The 24,991-nt window shown below is 38.8% G+C and overlaps 1 protein-coding gene across 1 annotated transcript; it reads left to right on the top strand.

The window, feature by feature from the left end:
• Nucleotides 1–923: 923 nt before the first annotated feature.
• On the top strand, nucleotides 924–10,448 carry LOC125379334. Its single transcript, XM_048395662.1, has 2 exons — nucleotides 924–1,054; nucleotides 7,538–10,448. Exon 2 carries the CDS (start codon nucleotides 7,543–7,545, stop codon nucleotides 10,237–10,239), a length of 2,697 nt encoding a protein of 898 aa, XP_048251619.1. The 5' UTR covers nucleotides 924–1,054; nucleotides 7,538–7,542; the 3' UTR covers nucleotides 10,240–10,448.
• Nucleotides 10,449–24,991: the final 14,543 nt, after the last annotated feature.

The raw sequence follows: 24,991 nt of genomic DNA, 5'->3' as shown, positions 1-24,991 counted from the left end.
GTCTTTTCGTGGTAAATAGTGCCAAAATATAATATGCAGCTACCAGTAATTGTATCTACAATGATATAACTCAATCTGTTTTTCTCATCATTATTGCAGTGAATTGTCGTATGAAAGGCGTATGGCCTTTCTGAATAAAAACTGTTAAATTTAAACCAGACAAAACAGGTGAAAACTAGAATCTTTGAAAAGAGAAACAAGGGTAGTATTTTGATAGGGGTTTCACTGAAAAAATTAAGTTCACAGCGAAGCATTCTTGTTTAGTCTGTTCCTACAAATAGAACAGAAGGCTATAAGGACCAACCGTATTCCGTTATATATGTTGCTTCTGTTTCATCGTTTCATACATTGTCCTTTCATCATGCCGGGTTACTATCTTTAGATACAAAAAAATCACCCCAAAAAGCTATTTTTATTCATTAAAAACAACAACAAGGAAAAGATTTATTAAAGGTAACAGTAAGTGTTATCTGAAATATTTATATTCTATTATCCCCTTTATTTGGAGTGGGAGTGTCACATCATCATTCAACATCGGCTTCACAAATGGGATGTGCCCGACGGGTACAAACACAAAACAAGATATGGTAAATAATCTAACTGAATATTATGTAAAAAACTAGAGGTGAGTTTTAAGATAATAAGTTAAGGATTACTTCAGATACTAAAATGAGTTGTTTCTTTCGTTTATTTAACGTCTGCTTCACAGAAAGTGAATTTTATTTAAAAAAGGTAAGTAAAAACTAAATGAATAAAATATAATGTTGTTTGTATAAAAGCACTGAAAGATGGCGTCAGTTTGGAATGAAGACTATTGCACACCATGGAATTAACTTCTCGCGCGTAACATATCACGTGACTGCTCGCTATGTCACGTGGTAGGTCATTGGTGCTATATGACACGTTCTCCTCAGCGGCAGAGTATACCCTGATTGGTATGCTTCAACAATCATCACATTCCTGTGTTTGCCCAGCTGCCTGCTCAAGTTGCCATTCATCGTAGATTAAGAAACTGGTCAAGTTTCTGGAGAGGGCCGGATTAACAACTGAATAAGTAAGTAATCATTTTACTTCTCCCATGTAGATGTTATGTTGCGTAGAAGATATTGATTAATGAAAGCTGAAAACAATGTCTTGTTTGACGATATGATGTAGATTAGATGGCAATGCGTTACATGTAAACAGCTTTTCTTTGCGATTTTTCAAACAGATTTAGAAGTTGCTTTCATACCATACGAAACTACTGTCTAAGTTGTCGAAAGTGAATGTGAGTCGAGAGTATGTTAATTTCTGAAATGTCTCAGTACAACTCCGGCTATACCACTCCCAGATAAAATATTTAATTAGTTTAGTGTCCTTGATACCATTTCACGACTGCGAGGTAGGTTTTTCATAACGAGAATACGACATTGGGTATGTCCGTAGTTGACGAGAACGTCTTTTGAACTATGATATATTAAAAATATCATAGTCGTACATAGACGGCACAATTTCACCAATAGCGAGAACCAATAAAGACTTATGCGTAAAATGTTATGATAAGATACACGTGAGGGTAATCGGAATTCAAAAGATGAATATGTTGACAATCTTCAGATAACCGTCACTTTAGAAAGTGTGAAATTCAAATATCATTCTTCCATAATGAAAGCTATCACTCTAGAAAGAGATAAAACTGCCAACCATTAATTGCCGACCTGAGCATTATGCCAAATCTTTTCTTCTTGATACAGGGAAATTATAAAACTGTAACTAGTTCGCAACCAGTTATTGTAGATCTTAACTTTACTGTAATTTCCATGCACTAAAACAGAATTGGATCCGTTGTGTTCATCAAGCATTCAGATATAAATCTTATACATGACCAGTTACATAACTAAACCCGAGTCTGAGGCGAGCATGCACTAGAGAAATATTGAACTGTAGAATGGGGTATTGATTATATTTCGAAAACTTACCGTTTTAATGTCTGTTAATTCGTTTAGGGTTCTGTTAGATAATAGAGTGACGCCTCTTGACTCGTTTTTAGTTATCTTACTACAAATAAATGTGAACGGTGCATATATGAATACAGTGTCAATATACTTCTTGTTCCAATAAGAGTGATGTTGGAAACACTATATACGACTCACTATGACAAATCCAATGACTATTTATCTATAAGTATTCTGGCAACTTCAACAATAGATCGTGTTATTTTGGAAACAAAACTACTTTGTTTTTAATTGAGAGAATATATAATTATGTGAACATAGTGAGAATTGCGTATGAACTCTTTGCTTTCAACGATGATAATATGAAAGGGGTGGGATTTTGTACAAGAACGCCACGAAACAAACGACAGTTGAAAGCAACAAACGCAGCATTAAAAACCTTTCATACTAGATTTATATGTGAAATTAAGCATTATTTCGCGGTCCATAACCAATTTAATTGCATTTCACACCGAAATATTAATTATTCATTATTTGTTAAGTCCACTTAGATTTGATGGTATAAATGTTCGAAGTATTTTACCGACTGATGTTATATTGATACTTTCGTACGAGACAACTTACACTCCTTTGATACCTCTGATTCAGTTTGACTGACCACATCAGAATCCAGAACAGGCTAACATCATGGTAGAACCAATATGATTAACCTAAAAGTGTATGGATTCACGTTTTTATTGTTATCGTATAAGGACGTGACGAAGCTATGGCTTGAGCATTACATCAATTTTTATTTAATGAATTATTGCTTTTTGAAAGGCTGTATAAGTTTATCATTATATAACTGGCACAGAAACTCGATCTCTGTAAACACTATCACCATGAATACGTATTTGGTCGCAAGTGTTTATTGTATGGAATGACATTAAGATGTGGCATGTGACTTTTTCTGCATTTAAACCAAACCTTTCGTCCAGTTCTTCGTCAGTAAATTGTACCTGCATATTCTGCTATAGAAATAGTAAACCATAGAAATAGTGCTTACTAGTTTTTAACATGTATATTTAAGACAGTGGCATCCTTACACTGCAAACACGAAAACGTCGGTTTTTTCCGTATATGGTCATTGGACGGAAAAACGACGTTATTTGGACGTTTTCAAACCATCGTTTTTCCGTCCAAATAACGTCGTTATTTGACATCGGAATTTACTGGGAGAGAACGATAGCGTTAAGCTCCTCCCTTTCTTGATTGACATTGTCAATCAAGCAACAGCGTCTACCGGTATTTCTACTTCTCAGATTTCATTGGTCAGTCTCCGCGTGTTAGATTACAGGCCCGCGTTTGACGCTGCACTCGAAGCGCTTAGCGGAAGTACTGAAATCAATCGTTCTGCGCATGCGGATTACTTAATGCCTTGACCAAATTTTCCGTTCTGTGCATGCGCGACTTCGCGTATTGTTTCCTAGATTTAATGTCACCACTATTTGACAATGGTTCATAAACTCAGTCACGTGAAGGTTCGGAATCGTAACGAGTAACTCCATTTAAATTAAAGAGGAGCCCCAGTGATATGGGAGATTCCAAGATGAAACTATTCTATGGCTATCTAGGCTGCCGCCCAAACCGATCTAAACGGGACCCGATAGCTTATTGTATGCTATATAGTCATATGGAAGTGGACAAGAACTATACATTTTATTCCGGCCGATTGTTCTTGCATTTACTTATAAGTCAGGAAAATGGACTTAAAAGGGGAGTTGTTGAATGTAATTATTTTAATTATTAAATGTTGCCTATACACTAATCTGGACGAACTTCTTATTGTTCTGTTTATGTCATCCTATATACTATTAGTATGTTACCGTTCTAAAGTCAACCTCTCACATAACATTATATTGTTCACAGTATCAAAGTTTAATCAACAATATCAAGAGCAGCGATTTAAACCACTGAAACACCCAAACACAAGGCTGTTATCAAGCGCTAGTGCAGACGTGATGCATCAGAAAAACTGTATCGTAATGTCTTCAGAAATTCAATTATACTACGAGATAGTACGGCTAACGCTGACTCACCGTCGGAACAAAGACAATATCGCTAATACAGATACATATATAACGTATTTGAATGTTAATACTAAAGAAAAACAATCATTATTTTTGCAGTGACGATATAACACGTATACACGTTTATTGTTAACTTTCATCAGTTTTGCTCTTCATTTTAATAACTTTGTTTTCACATATATATGTAGCAATACCCGACAAGCATGTCATACATAATTATGGGGCAGTTTTCAATCTTGTACTGACTTACTCTGGTGTTAATGAGCGCAGTTTATTGGATTGTGTGTAAAACCCCGTTTTTCTGGTAATCCTATTATTACTTAGTTTATTTCTATCTAATGACACCCTGTTCTCTGGATCATGGCTCCGTGACTATCCATAACAATTAAGATGAACATTCAGTTCAAGTAAATGAATGAGTTTGTTTTGACGCTACAGTCAGTCAAAAAACCAATGCTGTGAGGTTTGATAACACTTCTACCAGGTCGAACATCGTGGATCCTCATTTTCGGCCTAAAGAGAATCATAGTTCATATGCTAATCCATCTGCGAATACCCCCCCACTCAAGATGACCTTACTTGTTGCTAAATCTATCATCTATCCCCCCAATATCACCCCCCACGCCCCCGCCCCCACCCCCCACACGCACGCACGCACGTCCACACGCACGCACACACGCACGCACGCACGCACGCACACACACACACACACACACACACACACAAACAACTGACCTAAATAACCTGGATAGGAAATACTGCTGATAGCCTCTGGTCAACTCAGCCGCGCCACCGCAGAATGTTCGTCCAACTCTGCAGGGGGCATTCTCAGTGGCTTCAAACGCGCTGAAATGTTTTCGCCTTGCATCCAAGATGGTGGACAAGTGAAATCGTATGAAATTTGGCTATTTTAGGTCCTATCTCTTTTTTGATTACACAATAAAGTCAATTCATAGTTACACGGTTGTGAAGAAGCTTACAACTTTATAAGACTTATTCATCTCATTCCAAAAAAGCTACTCGCGCTCACATAAAGTTGTAGTTATTATGTCACTGTTTTATTTCTTTAAAAATATATTACATGTTCAACAATATCAATTAAGATGAACATTCAATTTCCGATATAAGTAAATGGAAAGTGAAAAGTGAAACGTTGTCCGGTCTGATGACACAAAATCTACCAGGTAGCACATTGAGTACAACCTATCCCCATTGAAGTCTCCACTGTGGGTATTCCTGAGGACGAAAAGGCCCCATGTACCTAGGAATTTCATCAATACATTCATGCGCGGCATTCTCTGCCTAAAGAAGATCACATTGTTAACATGCTAATCCAACTCGAACTACCATCCCGCTCAAGATAAATGTTTTATGTAACATCCAACAGGCCCACATTTACGCACGCACGCACGCACGCACGCACACACACATATTTGGATTTACCAATCCCTGAATTGAGAAGACGTGCGTTACGAAGCTCCTCCAAGTCATCATCAATATCCGTATATGTCTGTGATATCATTACCCTTCCAAAGCCGAATATACATTTATTGTGTTTTCTTGACAACAAATGTTATAATTGGGATAACACTTTCTGAGTAAAGTACAGATTCTCGTACTTTCTTGGGTTGAGTCCCGTCCGGGATTTGAACCCACACTGTGAGTGAGGCACCCAATCGCCAGAACACAAAGTTGGCGATCTAACCCAGCCACCGAACCAAAAATGTTAGTCCAGATGACGTATACTTTGTGTACTCCTCTGACAAGAGAAAAATGGCACGGCTTCTATGACCGAAAGCTTTGAACCAAAATGCCTTTAAGAAAGTGATCAACAGTAACACACATTATATTTGGATACCACTTTCTCAGTAAACTACATATTTTTAGGGTGGAGATAATAGACGTTGATGGTTGATTATCAATGGACTAATTAAAGCCAAAACTTAACTTATGAATGATTGGTAATGGGAAATGGACAATGGGCAAACGGGAGGCGGGGTAATCAGCGCCATGCCAGTTATCTGTTGGCTTCCCTTGTTGCGTTCCCTTCTTTGCTATCGTTTTACTTTTGTTGTTCTTACAGGTACAAATATATGTTCTCTGCCTCATAGCATTTAATAATATGCACCTGATGAAGGAGAATGTATATATTCCGAAACGCAGTGTTCCTCCGTTGACATCCATAAATATATTTCCTTGTGTGTATCAGTTCTTAATGCCCTTAAAAGACTCAATCTAGCTTTGTTTTTAAATGTGGTGATATGTGCGTACAATATAATATGGTCATGCCTATATACATTTGGGTCTTTGTCTACATAAGCATTTAGACATACAATTTAGAGCTAAGGACATTGCAAATTCTGCAGTCATGAAGTACACGTCATAGCAAGCTGTGATCTTTATTCATACTTTAGATATTCGTAATGGAGATCTGTAACTGAAGTTTACCGTAATCTTCCGCAACTCTCACCTCCTGACCAGTTGAACGTCTTAGTGCATTCAGATGCCATTGTAAAATTCCAGGCTGCCCCTCTTTCTGTGATGTTTTGACGGATGAAATCTATTGCGTTATAATCTCTGTTTGCTGATATATAATATGTACATGTTGTAAAATATTTACGATATTTTAAACGTGTAATTCGATGCATATGCAATGCAATGTGAACATAAGTGCAGATGCACGAAGGCGGTTATAGTCATAGTTATACTGCGATGGATGTAGGGGAATGGTAGAGGGGTGTATGTATGTATGAAAGCACGAATACCGATACATGAGGGCGGATATAGTTATAGTTCGATGGATGTTGGGGAATGGTGGGAGGATGGATTATGTATGAAAGCATGTGCATGGATCCATGTTGGCTGACGTAGACATAATGGTGGGGAAAGAAGAATGTGATGTGGGTGGGGGTGTGTGCGAGTGTGCGTGCGTGCATGCGTGCATGCGTTGTGATACGAGGGTTGGCGAACATGTTGTCAGATGATTGTGTGAGTAAGTTAAGTGATTGAGGATGTGGCAGGTATGAGTATTGATACATGCAGACTTGGGGTTGTGGGACTGGGTGTGCCTGTACTGAGGTATTTCGTTTCACTCACTTATAGTGTTTTCTTTCACTCAAATACTGTTTTACGCATTTTAATGACTGAAACTGTAGTGACTCAAAGGTCATACTGGCCGGGCATTCAACATATCTACCCCAACTACATACGTAGCCATTTTTATGGTGTACAATTCTTCTTCTACCTCACACACACACACACACACACATACACACACACACACACACACACACACACATACACACACACACACACACACACACAAAATACTAAAAGTATATTTAACAAAACGGATATTCCGTCACTTTAGAAATAGTTATCAATAAACATTTATCTGTTCATTGACCTCTTTATGCTGTAGGCATATAGGTACTTCCCACATGAACGGATGATGTGTATGTTTATTAATGTAACAGGTTTAGATGTATTGTCTATCTTATGTACAAACTACTAATTTGTTACTATCTTTTTCAGGAATCATGGCCTCCTTTATGAAGAGAAAACGCTGTGAAGACTGTGGAAACTCTTTTTCCTCTTCTTCTAATTACAAGCGACACAAAGGCACTTGTCCGAGTACAGAACCTGAACCTGCATCTCAAGACAGCTCTGACGATGATGAAGAGGTATACTTTGATGAAGATGAGATTGACGATCTGCTTCAGAGTTTTCAACCGAGAAAACCTCAGCAAGCTGAATCCTCTCAACCTGCCTCACCGGAAGTGAAACCATTTTTTAAGGCACTCATCTTATGGACATGTTTCTTCCTCTGCATTTGGCAGTCTGTATTTTATATTTCCTCAAATGCCATCGCATTCCTTCTGAAATACCTTCATGCCCTTCTCGCCGTTGCCGCTCAGCATTACAAGTTCCTTGCTGTTGTAGTACCGATGTTCCCAAGTACTATTTTCCTGCTCAAGAAATTACTCAGAATTGACGACAATAACTTTTTCCACTATGTTGTATGCCCAGCATGCTGTAGCATATATAGATATTCTGACTGTATTTCTGTTTTCGAAGGAGAAGAAGTCAGTATGACTTGTTCAAACGTCTCCCAACCTAATCACCCAATGAGACATTATCGCCAGCCTTGTGGTGCACAACTGTTACAAAGTATGACCCTTTCCTCTGGCAAGAAGAAGCTTGTACCACATAAGAACTATTATTTTAAATCTCTGAAAGATTCACTTTTTAACTTTTTGTCAAGACCAGGTTTTGAGGAGAAATGTGAACAATGGCGTGACAGGGTCGTTAGTGATGGTACTTTGCATGACGTGTATGATGGTCGTATCTGGAAGAGCTTCAGTGGGACATATTTGAAGAAGAAGAGAAACTATGGCCTTATGCTTAATTTAGACTGGTTTCAGCCATTCAAACACGTCAAATACTCTGTAGGTGTAATGTATTTAGTCATCCTCAATCTACCTCGAGAAGAACGTTACAAACGTGAGAATGTTATCATTGTTGGTATTATACCGCACATGAAGAAAGAACCCCCTACAAACAGTTTTGTACAACCTTTAGTTGATGAGCTTCTTGAAGCATGGACAGTAGGTTTTTCATTCAACTCTAAGATATTTCGCTTGGCCTTAATGTGCATTGGATGTGATATCCCTGCTTGCCGAAAGTTATGTGGCTTTCTGGGACATGCAGCCGTCAAAGGGTGTTCTCGGTGCAAGAAGTCTTTTCCTGGTGAATTCGGCAAAAGAGACTACAGTGGTTTTGACAGAACTCAGTGGATACCTCGCACCCATGAAAAGCATATACGAGAAATTAGACACATCACAAGTGCCAGAACCAAGACAGATAGAGAAGCACTTGCGAGTTCGTATGGAACAAGATACTCCGTCTTGTCTGAGCTGCCATACCTTGATCTGATCAAAATGTCTGTTGTGGACCCTATGCACAATTTGTTTCTGGGGACATCAAAACATATGTTGCATGTATGGAGAGACACTGGTGTACTAACTGACAAGAACTTAGACACTATCCAAGCAAAGGTGGATGCAGTTAACTGTCCAAGTGACATTGGTCGCATCCCACATAAGATTTCCTCCGGTTTTGCAGGGTTTAGTGCAGACCAGTTTAAAAACTGGACGTTACTGTTTTCTGTGTATGCACTGAAGGATGTTATTTCTGATGATCATTTAGAATGTTGGCGAAATTTTGTATTGGCCTGTAGATATTTGTGTTGCCGAGTATTAACTGAAAATGACATAAAAATGGCAGATTTATTACTGATGCGCTTCTGTGAGAATTTTGAGCGATTATATGGCCGTGACAGAGTTACCCCTAACATGCACTTGCATGGTCATCTGATTGAGTGTGTTCAGGACTTTGGACCCATTTACTCGTTTTGGCTGTTCAGTTTTGAACGGTTTAATGGTATGCTGGGCGACTACACAACTAACAAGAAAAGCGTAGAACTGCAGCTGATGAGACGTTTCGTAAGCCATTCTCATCTCCTTGGATTGGTCTTAGATGACGAGTTTCACTTTGGAGACACCCTTGAGCCGATCATCGCCACTGTTACAGCTAACATTAAAGTGGGTACTCTTGGCAAGATTAATTCAAGTGAATGCTTGCAGCTCCGACAGATGTCATCCCGACTTCATCACATTGAAAACCTTCAGTGGACTGACATTGACAGGTTCATTTTTTCAAAATATAAAGTCCGTGGCCTCACTGAAAATGATGAACACTCCCTTCAAGAAATGTACAGAGCCCTCTATGGCGAAACAGTCGAGACTTTGCCGGCCGTTAGGGAAATAAAAACTCTATACCTTGGATCAGAAGTCTTTGGATCTGCCAAGTCTCAAAGTGTGAGATCTTCTTACATCACTGCCTACTGGACAGACGGGGACGGGAAAATTGGTTGGGGGGTTTCTCCGAGACCTGGAAAGGTATTGAGATACCTTCAGCACTCAGCAAGAGTTGACGGCATAGAGAAGAGACACATCCTTGCAGAAGTTCAATGGTATCGGGAACTTGAAGATAAACTAAAAAACCATTGTGGCCGACCAGTGGAAGCCTGGCACTCTTCCATGTATGTTGACTCTGGTCCATCTTCGTTTATGCCCATTCAACGAATTAAGGGTAAATTCGTCAAAATTGAGGGACAAATAGGTACCAGGACAGTTACATTTGTGTCACCAAGGGACAGATTTGTGTGTGTGTAATTTATTGGTTTATTGTTGTTGTAAAGTTTTGCTTTAAATAGAAATTTTAATTGTACATTCTATATTTTAGTTCTTGTATGTGTATTATTGTAGATATAATTGTATACATGTATGATCATTACCCAGTGATGTGCCCAAGTGTTATTTATTGTACATATACCTTGAACTATGACATGATATCCTGAATATAAATTCACGTTCATCCTGTGTTTTGTATTTTTGTTATTTCTGCATGGCTTGGTGAAATGTAAGATTTGGAATGAACACCTCGACAGCAGTTTAGTTATAATGCTATCAATTTATGGATTAGTTCTGAGAAACAGAGAGGGAAACAGCCATATATAACAGGGTACCAATCCGGTGTTCAATCGCATCGCCATGTCTGATAAAGGTATATTCGATTTGTAAAATAGCACTAGTAAAACCACGATGCCTCTCTTGTGGTGGTGTACATCCTGTGATAAATTTCAAATCATTTATGGTGCTAAGTTCATATTACAAAATATTTGAACAAAGCGCAACAACAAACTGAGAACCAGAAGAAGCACCAGTAGAAACATAATTCTTAATTTATTGAGGCTTACATCTTTTATGTGAGCTTTTTAAACAACCAAGAGAAATTCACTGTACTACGCTATATACAAATTAAATAAAAAATCTACCCTCAGTGACCTTTATTTTGCATCTTTGAAATAAAATCATGATGTGTTGCGATATCTAAATATTGCCAAAATATATGATGGCCATAAGTATGATACACTTATGTAACGTATTACAGATGAAATGTTTTCATCGACAAATGAGCTTGGTGACATAAAATCAAATATGTAGACATATAAGTCCACCATGTTCCGTTATACAAGCCTACGAACTGAAAGAAGCGGCAATAAAACCATGATGTGTTGCCAACACATCCTAACATTTGAAAAGTATCTAATGGGGTATTTTATGAAAGCATTCGTTTGAAGCTTTAAGCCAAAGATGCACTTGAAAGAGTGCATTACCGACGTAATAATAATCTCAAGTGCACACAAGTTGAAGAAGCGGCAGTAAATTCTTGATGTGTTGCACCGTCAAATACATTTATAAACAGTATTATGTATTCAACTAAAGCGTTGGGATAGAATATTGCAGCAAATCCACTTTGGAAACGATCTGAACAGCTTAACCAGCAGACAGAAGAAGCAGACATAAAATCACCTATGTATTCAAACATTTCCAAACAAATCCAAACAAATCCAAACATTTCCAAACATTTCCAAACATTTCCAAGCTTGGAAATATGACCTTTCCAAATTTTGGAATGGTCATATTTCCAATTGGAATGACGGTATTTCCAAGTTTTGGAAATGTTGGAATGGATGATATTTTGTCCAGTGAGTTGTAGCATTGGAAAGGCTATATCTCCAGAACGAATAAAAATATTGTATTCATATGTACGGCGATTTTAGGAGAGTGGCTGCTCAGATGATATACCAAGTACGGATATTTTGTATCAATTATAATGCGACCATCGTAAGGCAACAAACCATACTATTCTACGCCATTTCCAAGCAAATTGTGCATGGCACCATTGCAACAGTTGTAGCATTGGAAAGGCTATATCTCCAGAACGAATAAAAATATTGTATTCATATGTACGGCGATTTTAGGAGAGTGGCTGCTCAGATGATATACCAAGTACGGATATTTTGTATCAATTATAATGCGACCATCGTAAGGCAACAAACCATACTAATCTACGCCATTTCCAAGCAAATTGTGCATGGCACCATTGCAACAGTTGTAGCATTGGAAAGGCTATATCTCCAGAACGAATAAAAATATTGTATTCATATGTACGGCGATTTTAGTAGAGTGGCTGCTCAGATGATATACCAAGTACGGTTATTTTGTATCAATTATAATGCGACCATCGTAAGGCAACAAACCATACTATTCTACGCCATTTCAAAGCAAATTGTGCTTGGCACCTTTGCAACAGTTGTAGCATTTGAAAGGCTATATCTCCAGAGCGAATAAGTATATTGTATTCATATCTACGGCGATTTTAGTAGAGTGGCTGCTCAGATGATATACCAAGTACGGATGTTTTGTATCAATTATAATGCGACCATCGTAAGGCAACAAACTAGACTATTCTACGCCATTTCCAAGCAAGTCGTGCATGGCACCTTTGCAACAGTTGTAGCATTGGAAAGGCTATATCACCAGAGCGAATAAGTATATTGTATTCATATATACGACGAGTTTAGGAGAGTGGCTGTTTAGGTGATATACCAAGTACGGATATTGTGTATCAATTATAATGCGACCATCGTAAGGCAACAAACCAAACTATTCTGCTTGGCAATTTTTCAATACTTGTAGCATTGGAAAGGCTATATCTCCAGATTGTATTAGTGAATTGTATTCATACGTACGGCGATTTTAGGAGAGTGGCTGCTCAGATGATATACCAAGTACGGATATTTTGTATCAATTATAATGCGACCATCGTAAGGCAACAAACCATACTATTCTACGCCATTTCGAAGCAAATTGTGCTTGGCACCTTTGCAACAGTTGTAGCATTTGAAAGGCTATATCTCCAGAGCGAATAAATGTATTTTATTCATACTTACGGCAATTTTAGAAGAGTGGCTGTTCAGGTGATATACCAAGTACGGATATTTTGTATGAATTATAATGCGACCATCGTAAGGCAACAAACCAGACTATTCTACGCCATTTCCAAGCAAATTGTGAATGGCACCTTTGCTACAGTTGTAGCATTGGAAAGGCTATATCTCCAGATTGTATTCGTGTATTGTATTCATACGTACGGCAATTTTAGGAGAGTGACCGCTCAGATGATATACCAAGTACGGATATTGTGTATCAATTATAATGCGACCATCGTAAGGCAACAAACCAGACTATTCTACGCCATTTCCAAGCAAATTGTGAATGGCACCTTTGCAACAGTTGTAGCATTGGAAAGGCTATATCTCCAGATTGTATTAGTGTATTGTATTCATACGTACGGCAATTTTAGGAGAGTGACCGCTCAGATGATATACCAAGTACGGATATTGTGTATCAATTATAATGCGACCATCGTAAGGCAACAAACCAGACTATTCTACGCCATTTCCAAGCAAATTGTGCATGGCACCATTGCAACAGTTGTAGCATTGGAAAGGCTATATCTCCAGAACGAATAAAAATATTGTATTCATATGTACGGCGATTTTAGTAGAGTGGCTGCTCAGATGATATACCAAGTACGGATATTTTGTATCAATTATAATGCGACCATCGTAAGGCAACAAACTAGATTATTCTACGCCATTTCCAAGCAAGTCGTGCATGGCACCTTTGCAACAGTTGTAGCATTGGAAAGGCTATATCTCCAGAGCGAATAAGTATAGTGTATTCATACGTACGACAATTTTAGGAGAGTGGCTGTTTAGGTGATATACCAAGTACGGTTATTGTGTATCAATTATAATGCGACCATCGTAAGGCAACAAACCATACTATTCTACGCCATTTCAAAGCAAATTGTGCTTGGCACCTTTGCAACAGTTGTAGCATTTGAAAGGCTATATCTCCAGAGCGAATAAGTATATTGTATTCATATGTACGGCGATTTTAGTAGAGTGGCTGCTCAGGTGATATACCAAGTACGGATATTTTGTATCAATTATAATGCGACCATCGTAAGGCAACAAACCAGACTATTCTACGCCATTTCCAAGCAAGTCGTGCATGGCACCTTTGCAACAGTTGTAGCATTGGAAAGGCTATATCACCAGAGCGAATAAGTATATTGTATTCATATATACGACGATTTTAGAAGAGTGGCTGTTTAGGTGATATACCAAGTACGGATATTGTGTATCAATTATAATGCGACCATCGTAAGGCAACATATCAGACTATTCTACGCCATTTCCAAGCAAATTGTGCATTGCACCTTTGCAACAGTTGTAGCATTGGAAAGGCTATATCTCCAGAGCGAATAAGTGTATTTTATTCATATTTACGGCGATTTTAGAAGAGTGGCTGTTCAGGTGATATACCAAGTACGGATATTTTGTATGAATTATAATGCGACCATCGTAAGGCAACAAACCAGGCTATTCTATGCCATTTCCAAGCAAATTGTGCATGGCACCTTTGCTACAGTTGTAGCATTGGAAAGGCTATATCTCCAGAGCGAATAAGTATATTGTATTCATACGTAGGACAATTTAAGGAGAGTGGCTGTTTAGGTGATATACCAAGTACGGTTATTGTGTATCAATTATAATGCGACCATCGTAAGGCAACAAACTATACTATTCTACGCCATTTCAAAGCAAATTGTGCATGGCACCTTTGCAATACTTGTAGCATTGGAAAGGCTATATCTCCAGATTGTATTAGTGAATTGTATTCATACGTACGGCGATTTTAGGAGAGTGGCTGCTCAGGTGATATACCAAGTACGGATATTTTGTATCAATTATAATGCGACCATCGTAAGGCAACAAACCATACTATTCTACTCCATTTCAAATCAAATTGTGCTTGGCACCTTTGCAACAGTTGTAGCATTTGAAAGGCTATATCTCCAGAGCGAATAAGTGTATTTTATTCATACTTACGGCGATTTTAGAAGAGTGGCTGTTCAGGTGATATACCAAGTACGGATATTGTGTATCAATTATAATGCGACCATCGTAAGGCAACAAACTAGACTATTCTACGCCATTTCCAAGCAAGTCGTGCATGGCACCTTTGCAACAGTTGTAGCATTGGAAAGGCTATATCTCCAGAGCGAATAAGTATATTGTATTCATACTTACGGCGATTTTAGAAGAGTGGCTGTTCAGATGATATACCAAGTACGGATATTTTGTATGAATTATAATGCGACCATCGTAAGGCAACAAACCAGACTATTCTACGCCATTTCCAAGCAAATTGTGCATGGCACCTTTGCTACAGTTGTAGCATTGGAAAGGCTATATCTCCAGATTGTATTAGTGTATTGTATTCATACGTACGACAATTTTAGGAGAGTGACCGCTCAGGTGATATACCAAGTACGGATATTTTGTATCAATTATAATGCGACCATCGTAAGGCAACAAACCATACTATTCTACGCCATTTCCAAGCAAATTGTGCTTGGCACCTTTGCAACAGTTGTAGCATTTGAAAGGCTATATCTCCAGAGCGAATAAGTATATTGTATTCATATATACGGCGATGTTAGTAGAGTGGCTGCTCAGATGATATACCAAGTACGGATATTTTGTATCAATGATAATGCGACCATCGTAAGGCAACAAACCAGACTATTCTACGCCATTTCCAAGCAAGTCGTGCATGGCACCTTTGCAACAGTTGTAGCATTGGAAAGGCTATATCACCAGAGCGAATAAGTATATTGTATTCATATATACGACGAGTTTAGGAGAGTGGCTGTTTAGGTGACATACCAAGTACGGATATTGTGTATCAATTATAATGCGACCATCGTAAGGCAACATACCAGACTATTCTACGCCATTTCCAAGCAAATTGTGCATTGCACCTTTGCAACAGTTGTAGCATTGGAAAGGCTATATCTCCAGAGCAAATAAGTGTATTTTATTCATACTTACGGCGATTTTAGAAGAGTGGCTGTTCAGATGATATACCAAGTACGGATATTTTGTATCAATTATAATGCGACCATCGTAAGGCAACAAACCAGACTATTCTACGCCATTTCCAAGCAAATTGTGCATGGTACCTTTGCTACAGTTGTAGCATTGGAAAGGCTTTATCTCCAGATTGTATTAGTGTATTGTATTCATACGTACGGCAATTTTAGGAGAGTGACCGCTCAGGTGATATACCAAGTACGGATATTGTGTATCAATTATAATGCGACCATCGTAAGGCAACAAACCAGACTATTCTACGCCATTTCAAATCAAATTGTGCTTGGCACCTTTGCAACAGTTGTAGCATTTGAAAGGCTATATCTCCAGAGCGAATAAGTGTATTTTATTCATACTTACGGCGATTTTAGAAGAGTGGCTGTTCAGGTGATATACCAAGTACGGATATTGTGTATCAATTATAATGCGACCATCGTAAGGCAACAAACCAGACTATTCTACGCCATTTCCAAGCAAATTGTGAATGGCACCTTTGCTACAGTTGTAGCATTGGAAAGGCTATATCTCCAGATTGTATTCGTGTATTGTATTCATACGTACGGCAATTTTAGGAGAGTGACCGCTCAGATGATATACCAAGTACGGATATTGTGTATCAATTATAATGCGACCATCGTAAGGCAACAAACCAGACTATTCTACACCATTTCCAAGCAAATTGTGAATGGCACCTTTGCAACAGTTGTAGCATTGGAAAGGCTATATCTCCAGATTGTATTAGTGTATTGTATTCCTACGTACGGCAATTTTAGGAGAGTGACCGCTCAGGTGATATACCAAGTACGGATATTTTGTATCAATTATAATGCGACCATCGTAAGGCAACAAACCAGACTATTCTATGCCATTTCCAAGCAAATTGTGCATGGCACCATTGCAACAGTTGTAGCATTGGAAAGGCTATATCTCCAGAACGAATAAAAATATTGTATTCATATGTACGGCGATTTTAGTAGAGTGGCTGTTTAGGTGATATACCAAGTACGGATATTTTGTATGAATTATAATGCGACCATCGTAAGGCAACAAACCAGACTATTCTACGCCATTTCCAAGCAAATTGTGAATGGCACCTTTGCTACAGTTGTAGCATTGGAAAGGCTATATCTCCAGATTGTATTCGTGTATTGTATTCATACGTACGGCAATTTTAGGAGAGTGACCGCTCAGATGATATACCAAGTACGGATATTGTGTATCAATTATAATGTGACCATCGTAAGGCAACAAACCAGACTATTCTACGCCATTTCCAAGCAAATTGTGAATGGCACCTTTGCAACAGTTGTAGCATTGGAAAGGCTATATCTCCAGATTGTATTAGTGTATTGTATTCATACGTACGGCAATTTTAGGAGAGTGACCGCTCAGGTGATATACCAAGTACGGAAATTGTGTATCAATTATAATGCGACCATCGTAAGGCAACAAACCAGACTATTCTACGCCATTTCCAAGCAAATTGTGCATGGCACCATTGCAACAGTTGTAGCATTAGAAAGGCTATATCTCCAGAACGAATAAAAATATTGTATTCATATGTACGGCGATTTTAGGAGAGTGGCTGCTCAGATGATATACCAAGTACGGATATTTTGTATCAATTATAATGCGACCATCGTAAGGCAACAAACCATACTATTCTACGCCATTTCCAAGCAAATTGTGCATGGCACCTTTGCAACAGTTGTAGCATTGGAAAGGCTATATCTCCAGAACGAATAAAAATATTGTATTCATATGTACGGCGATTTTAGTAGAGTGGCTGCTGAGATGATATACCAAGTACGGATATTTTGTATCAATTATAATGCGACCATCGTAAGGCAACAAACCATACTATTCTACGCCTTTTCAAAGCAAATTGTGCTTGGCACCTTTGCAACAGTTGTAGCATTTGAAAGGCTATATCTCCAGAGCGAATAAGTGTATTTTATTCATACTTACGGCGATTTTAGAAGAGTGGCTGTTCAGGTGATATACCAAGTACGGATATTTTGTATGAATTATAATGCGACCATCGTAAGGCAACAAACCAGACTATTCTACGCCATTTCCAAGCAAATTGTGAATGGCACCTTTGCTACAGTTGTAGCATTGGAAAGGCTATATCTCCAGATTGTATTCGTGTATTGTATTCATACGTACGGCAATTTTAGGAGAGTGACCGCTCAGATGATATACCAAGTACGGATATTGTGTATCAATTATAATGCGACCATCGTAAGGCAACAAACCAGACTATTCTACGCCATTTCCAAGCAAATTGTGAATGGCACCTTTGCAACAGTTGTAGCATTGGAAAGGCTATATCTCCAGATTGTATTAGTGTATTGTATTCATACGTACGGCAATTTTAGGAGAGTGACCGCTCAGGTGATATACCAAGTACGGATATTGTGTATCAATTATAATGCGACCATCGTAAGGCAACAAACCAGACTATTCTACGCCATTTCCAAGCAAATTGTGCATGGCACCATTGCAACAGTTGTAGCATTGGAAAGGCTATATCTCCAGAACGAATAAAAATATTGTATTCATATGTACGGCGATTTTAGGAGAGTGGCTGCTCAGGTGATATACCAAGTACGGATATTTTGTATCAATTATAATGCGACCATCGTAAGGCAACAAACCAGACTATTCTACGCCATTTCAAAGCAAATTGTGCTTGGCACCTTTGCAACAGTTGTAGCATTTGAAAGGCTATATCTCCAGAGCGAATAAGTGTATTTTATTCATACTTACGGCGATTTTAGAAGAGTGGCTGTTCAGGTGATATACCAAGTACGGATATTTTGTATCAATTATAATGCGACCATCGTAAGGCAACAAACCAGACTATTCTACGCCATTTCCAAGCAAATTGTGAATGGCACCTTTGCTACAGTTGTAGCATTGGAAAGGCTATATCTCCAGATTGTATTCGTGTATTGTATTCATACGTACGGCAATTTCAGGAGAGTGACCGCTCAGATGATATACCAAGTACGGATATTGTGTATCAATTATAATGCGACCATCGTAAGGCAACATACCAGACTATTCTACGCCATTTCCAAGCAAATTGTGAATGGCACCTTTGCAACAGTTGTAGCATTGGAAAGGCTATATCTCCAGATTGTATAAGTGTATTGTATTCATACGTACGGCAATTTTAGGAGAGTGACCGCTCAGGTGATATACCAAGTACGGATATTGTGTATCAATTATAATCCGACCATCGTAAGGCAACAAACTAGACTATTCTACGCCATTTCCAAGCAAATTGTGCATGGCACCATTGCAACAGTTGTAGCATTGGAAAGGCTATATCTCCAGAACGAATAAAAATATTGTATTCATATGTACGGCGATTTTAGTAGAGTGGCTGCTCAGATGATATACCAAGTACGGATATTTTGTATCAATTATAATGCGACCATCGTAAGGCAACAAACTAGACTATTCTACGCCATTTCCAAGCAAGTCGTGCATGGCACCTTTGCAACAGTTGTAGCATTGGAAAGGCTATATCTCCAGAGCGAATAAGTATATTGTATTCATACTTACGGCGATTTTAGAAGAGTGGCTGTTCAGATGATATACCAAGTACGGATATTTTGTATGAATTATAATGCGACCATCGTAAGGCAACAAACCAGACTATTCTACGCCATTTCCAAGCAAATTGTGCATGGCACCTTTGCTACAGTTGTAGCATTGGAAAGGCTATATCTCCAGATTGTATTAGTGTATTGTATTCATACGTACGACAATTTTAGGAGAGTGACCGCTCAGGTGATATACCAAGTACGGATATTTTGTATCAATTATAATGCGACCATCGTAAGGCAACAAACCATACTATTCTACGCCATTTCCAAGCAAATTGTGCTTGGCACCTTTGCAACAGTTGTAGCATTGGAAAGGCTATATCTCCAGAGCGAATAAGTATATTGTATTCATATATACGGCGATGTTAGTAGAGTGGCTGCTCAGATGATATACCAAGTACGGATATTTTGTATCAATGATAATGCGACCATCGTAAGGCAACAAACCAGACTATTCTACGCCATTTCCAAGCAAGTCGTGCATGGCACCTTTGCAACAGTTGTAGCATTGGAAAGGCTATATCACCAGAGCGAATAAGTATATTGTATTCATATATACGACGAGTTTAGGAGAGTGGCTGTTTAGGTGACATACCAAGTACGGATATTGTGTATCAATTATAATGCGACCATCGTAAGGCAACATACCAGACTATTCTACGCCATTTCCAAGCAAATTGTGCATTGCACCTTTGCAACAGTTGTAGCATTGGAAAGGCTATATCTCCAGAGCAAATAAGTGTATTTTATTCATACTTACGGCGATTTTAGAAGAGTGGCTGTTCAGATGATATACCAAGTACGGATATTTTGTATCAATTATAATGCGACCATCGTAAGGCAACAAACCAGACTATTCTACGCCATTTCCAAGCAAATTGTGCATGGTACCTTTGCTACAGTTGTAGCATTGGAAAGGCTTTATCTCCAGATTGTATTAGTGTATTGTATTCATACGTACGGCAATTTTAGGAGAGTCACCGCTCAGGTGATATACCAAGTACGGATATTGTGTATCAATTATAATGCGACCATCGTAAGGCAACAAACCAGACTATTCTACGCCATTTCCAAGCAAATTGTGCATGGCACCTTTGCTACAGTTGTAGCATTGGAAAGGCTATATCTCCAGATTGTATTAGTGTATTGTATTCATACGTACGGCAATTTTAGGAGAGTGACCGCTCAGGTGATATACCAAGTACGGATATTTTGTATCAATTATAATGCGACCATCGTAAGGCAACAAACCATACTATTCTACGCCATTTCCAAGCAAATTGTGCTTGGCACCTTTGCAACAGTTGTAGCATTTGAAAGGCTATATCTCCAGAGCGAATAAGTATATTGTATTCATATATACGGCGATGTTAGTAGAGTGGCTGCTCAGATGATATACCAAGTACGGATATTTTGTATCAATGATAATGCGACCATTGTAAGGCAACAAACCAGACTATTCTACGCCATTTCCAAGCAAGTCGTGCATGGCACCTTTGCAACAGTTGTAGCATTGGAAAGGCTATATCACCAGAGCGAATAAGTATATTGTATTCATATATACGACGAGTTTAGGAGAGTGGCTGTTTAGGTGATATACCAAGTACGGATATTGTGTATCAATTATAATGCGACCATCGTTAGGCAACATACCAGACTATTCTACGCCATTTCCAAGCAAATTGTGCATTGCACCTTTGCAACAGTTGTAGCATTGGAAAGGCTATATCTCCAGAGCAAATAAGTGTATTTTATTCATACTTACGGCGATTTTAGAAGAGTGGCTGTTCAGATGATATACCAAGTACGGATATTTTGTATCAATTATAATGCGACCATCGTAAGGCAACAAACCAGACTATTCTACGCCATTTCCAAGCAAGTCGTGCATGGCACCTTTGCAACAGTTGTAGCATTGGAAAGGCTATATCACCAGAGCGAATAAGTATATTGTATTCATATATACGACGAGTTTAGGAGAGTGGCTGTTTAGGTGATATACCAAGTACGGATATTGTGTATCAATTATAATGCGACCATCGTTAGGCAACATACCAGACTATTCTACGCCATTTCCAAGCAAATTGTGCATTGCACCTTTGCAACAGTTGTAGCATTGGAAAGGCTATATCTCCAGAGCAAATAAGTGTATTTTATTCATACTTACGGCGATTTTAGAAGAGTGGCTGTTCAGATGATATACCAAGTACGGATATTTTGTATCAATTATAATGCGACCATCGTAAGGCAACAAACCAGACTATTCTACGCCATTTCCAAGCAAATTGTGCATGGTACCTTTGCTACAGTTGTAGCATTGGAAAGGCTTTATCTCCAGATTGTATTAGTGTATTGTATTCATACGTACGGCAATTTTAGGAGAGTGACCGCTCAGGTGATATACCAAGTACGGATATTGTGTATCAATTATAATGCGACCATCGTAAGGCAACAAACCAGACTATTCTACGCCATTTCCAAGCAAATTGTGCATGGCACCATTGCAACAGTTGTAGCATTGGAAAGGCTATATCTCCAGAGCGAATAAGTATATTGTATTCATATGTACGCCGATTTTAGTAGAGTGGCTGCTCAGATGATATACCAAGTACGGATATTTTGTATCAATTATAATGCGACCATCGTAAGGCAACAAACTAGACTATTCTACGCCATTTCCAAGCAAGTCGTGCATGGCACCTTTGCAACAGTTGTAGCATTGGAAAGGCTATATCTCCAGAGCGAATAAGTATATTGTATTCATACGTACGGCAATTTTAGGAGAGTGGCTGTTTAGGTGATATACCAAGTACGGTTATTGTGTATCAATTATAATGCGACCATCGTAAGGCAACAAACCAGACTATTCTATGCAATTTCCAAGCAAGATGTGCATGGCACCTTTGCTACAGTTGTAGCATTGGAAAGGCTATATCTCCAGAGCGAATAAGTGTATTGTATTCATATGTACGGCAATTTTAGGAGAGTGGCTGCTCAGGTTATATACCAAGTACGAATATTGTCTATCAATTATAATGCGACCATCGTAAGGCAACAAACCAGAATATTCTATGCCATTTCCAAGCAAATTGTGCATGGCACCTTTGCAATACTTGTAGCATTGGAAAGGCTTTATCTCCAGATTGTATTAGTGTATTTTATTCATACTTACGGCGATTTTAGAAGAGTGGCTGTTCAGATGATATACCAAGTACGGATATTGTGTATCAATTATAATGTGACCATCGTAAGGCAACAAACCAGACTATTCTATGCCATTTCCAAGCAAATTGTACATGGCACCTTTGCAATACTTGTAGCACTGGAAAGGCTTTATCTCCAGATTGTATAAGTGTATTGTATTCATACAAACCGCGATTTTAGGAGAGTGGCAGCTCAGGTTATATACCAAGTACGGATATTGTGTATCAATTATAATGCGACCATCGTAAGGCAACAAACCAGACTATTCTACGCCATTTCCAAGCAAATTGTGCATGGCACCTTTGCTACAGTTGTAGCATTGGAAAGGCTATATCTCCAGATTGTATAAGTGTATTGTATTTATACGTACGATGATTTTAGGACAGAGGCTGCTCAGGTGAAATACGAACTACGGATATTGTGTATCAATTATAATGCGACCATCGTAAGGCAACAAACCAGACTATTCTACGCAATTTCCAAGCAAATTGTGCATGGCACCTTTGCAATACTTGTAGCATTGGAAAGGCTTTATCTCCAGATTGTATAAGTGTATTGTATTCATACTTACGGTGATTTTAGAAGAGTGGCTGTTCAGGTGATATACCAAGTACGGATATTGTGTATAAATTATAATGCGACCATCGTAAGGCAACAAACCAGACTATTCTATGCCATTTCCAAGCAAATTGTGCATGGCACCTTTGCAACAGTTGTAGCATTGGAAAGGCTATATCTCCAGAGCGAAGAAGTGTATTGTATTCATACAAACTGCGATTTTAGGAGAGTGGCAGCTCAGGTTATTTACCAAGTACGGATATTGTGTATCAATGATAATGCGACCATCGTAAGGCACCAAGGAGTTCTCTTTTTTGCCGTTTCTAGGGACAAGCTATGGGACTCAGTAGATACATAGGATAAGCCAGAGTGTTGCTGTTATTGTGTTTGTTGTTTAACACCTCACTCAGCAATATGACAGCTATATAACGGCGATCTGTAAATACTCCATTCTAGACCAGACAATCCAGTGACTGACATCATGAGCAAATCTACACAATGGGAATACGATGACATAGTTAAATCAAGTCAGCAAGGCTGACGGTGTGATCCCGTTTGTCACCTCTTACAAGCATGGGATGCTGAAGGACAAGTCTAACCCGGATCTTCACGGGTCTGTTGATGTATTGTGTTCTATGTTGTAAGTAAAGTGTGCATGTGTATAATAACTGTTGAATTGTCGGACAGAACCCTGTGGTAATGTGAAAGTATAGTTTTGTAATGCCTACTTATAGCCTATTTAGTGTGGAGTGTGTGTTTAGTGAGTTGCCGTTCGCTCGACACGCCGAAGACCCGGGTTCGATTCCCGACATGGGTACAATGTGTGAAGCCCATTTCTGGTATCCCCCGCCGTGATATTGCTGGAATATTGCTAAAAGCGGCGTAAAACCATACTCACTCACTCCCTTTAGTGAGTTGCCATTAAAGATTTACTTCAGTGACTGGTTTACTTGTTGTATTGTACTATCAACTAACATACAGGAATACAAATTCATAAAAAAACTAATTAACAAAAGAATAGTTCAAACAACTACACACTTTCCCTGCCACATGGACATGCCAAACTGATGATAAAACTTGAATAAAGGTAAAAATGCTTATTCGAAAACATTTTATGACATGACGGGGGCGGACTTCAGAGAAGACAACTTGATAGAGACATTTTTATATTGATTTGCTCTCACAATCACATCAGCCATGTATTGTGTAAATCATGAGGGGCGCGGACCTCTGAGGAGACACCTGCTGAATAAAGTTAGTAAAGGGCAGTCTTATACATTGCATGAAGGGCGCGGACCTCAGAGGAGACAACTTGATAGAGAGAGCATGCCTGCTGTTAAATCTCATTCAATAGCCAGATAATAGATTTACCTATGGTTTTAAGTAAATTCAGTTCACTTCCTCCATCTGTTCTATCCATCACGGTCTTCGGACGTATATACAGCATTTGAGCGCATATCATAATCATCAACATTATCAAACCACCAACAAGCTTCAAGACTTCAAGCTACCATAATCCAACACCACTAAAGCTCCTTTTTTGCCTGACCCCCTGCCTACAGCCTGGCCGGCCCGGCTACCACGGCTGGCTCCCAGCTCAAGCGTCTATAGCGACCAGCCGCCTTTTACTCTGCGCCCACGGACCACACAAGACATCCAGGAATATGTTCAATTAGCCAACCAAATCCG

This window comes from Haliotis rufescens, unplaced genomic scaffold (assembly GCF_023055435.1).
Source record: "Haliotis rufescens isolate VD_foot unplaced genomic scaffold, xgHalRufe1.0.p SCAF_14, whole genome shotgun sequence".
NCBI lineage: Eukaryota > Metazoa > Mollusca > Gastropoda > Lepetellida > Haliotidae > Haliotis > Haliotis rufescens.
The sequence above is the reverse complement of the archived record's forward strand: the minus strand, read 5'-3'. Positions and strand labels throughout refer to the sequence as shown.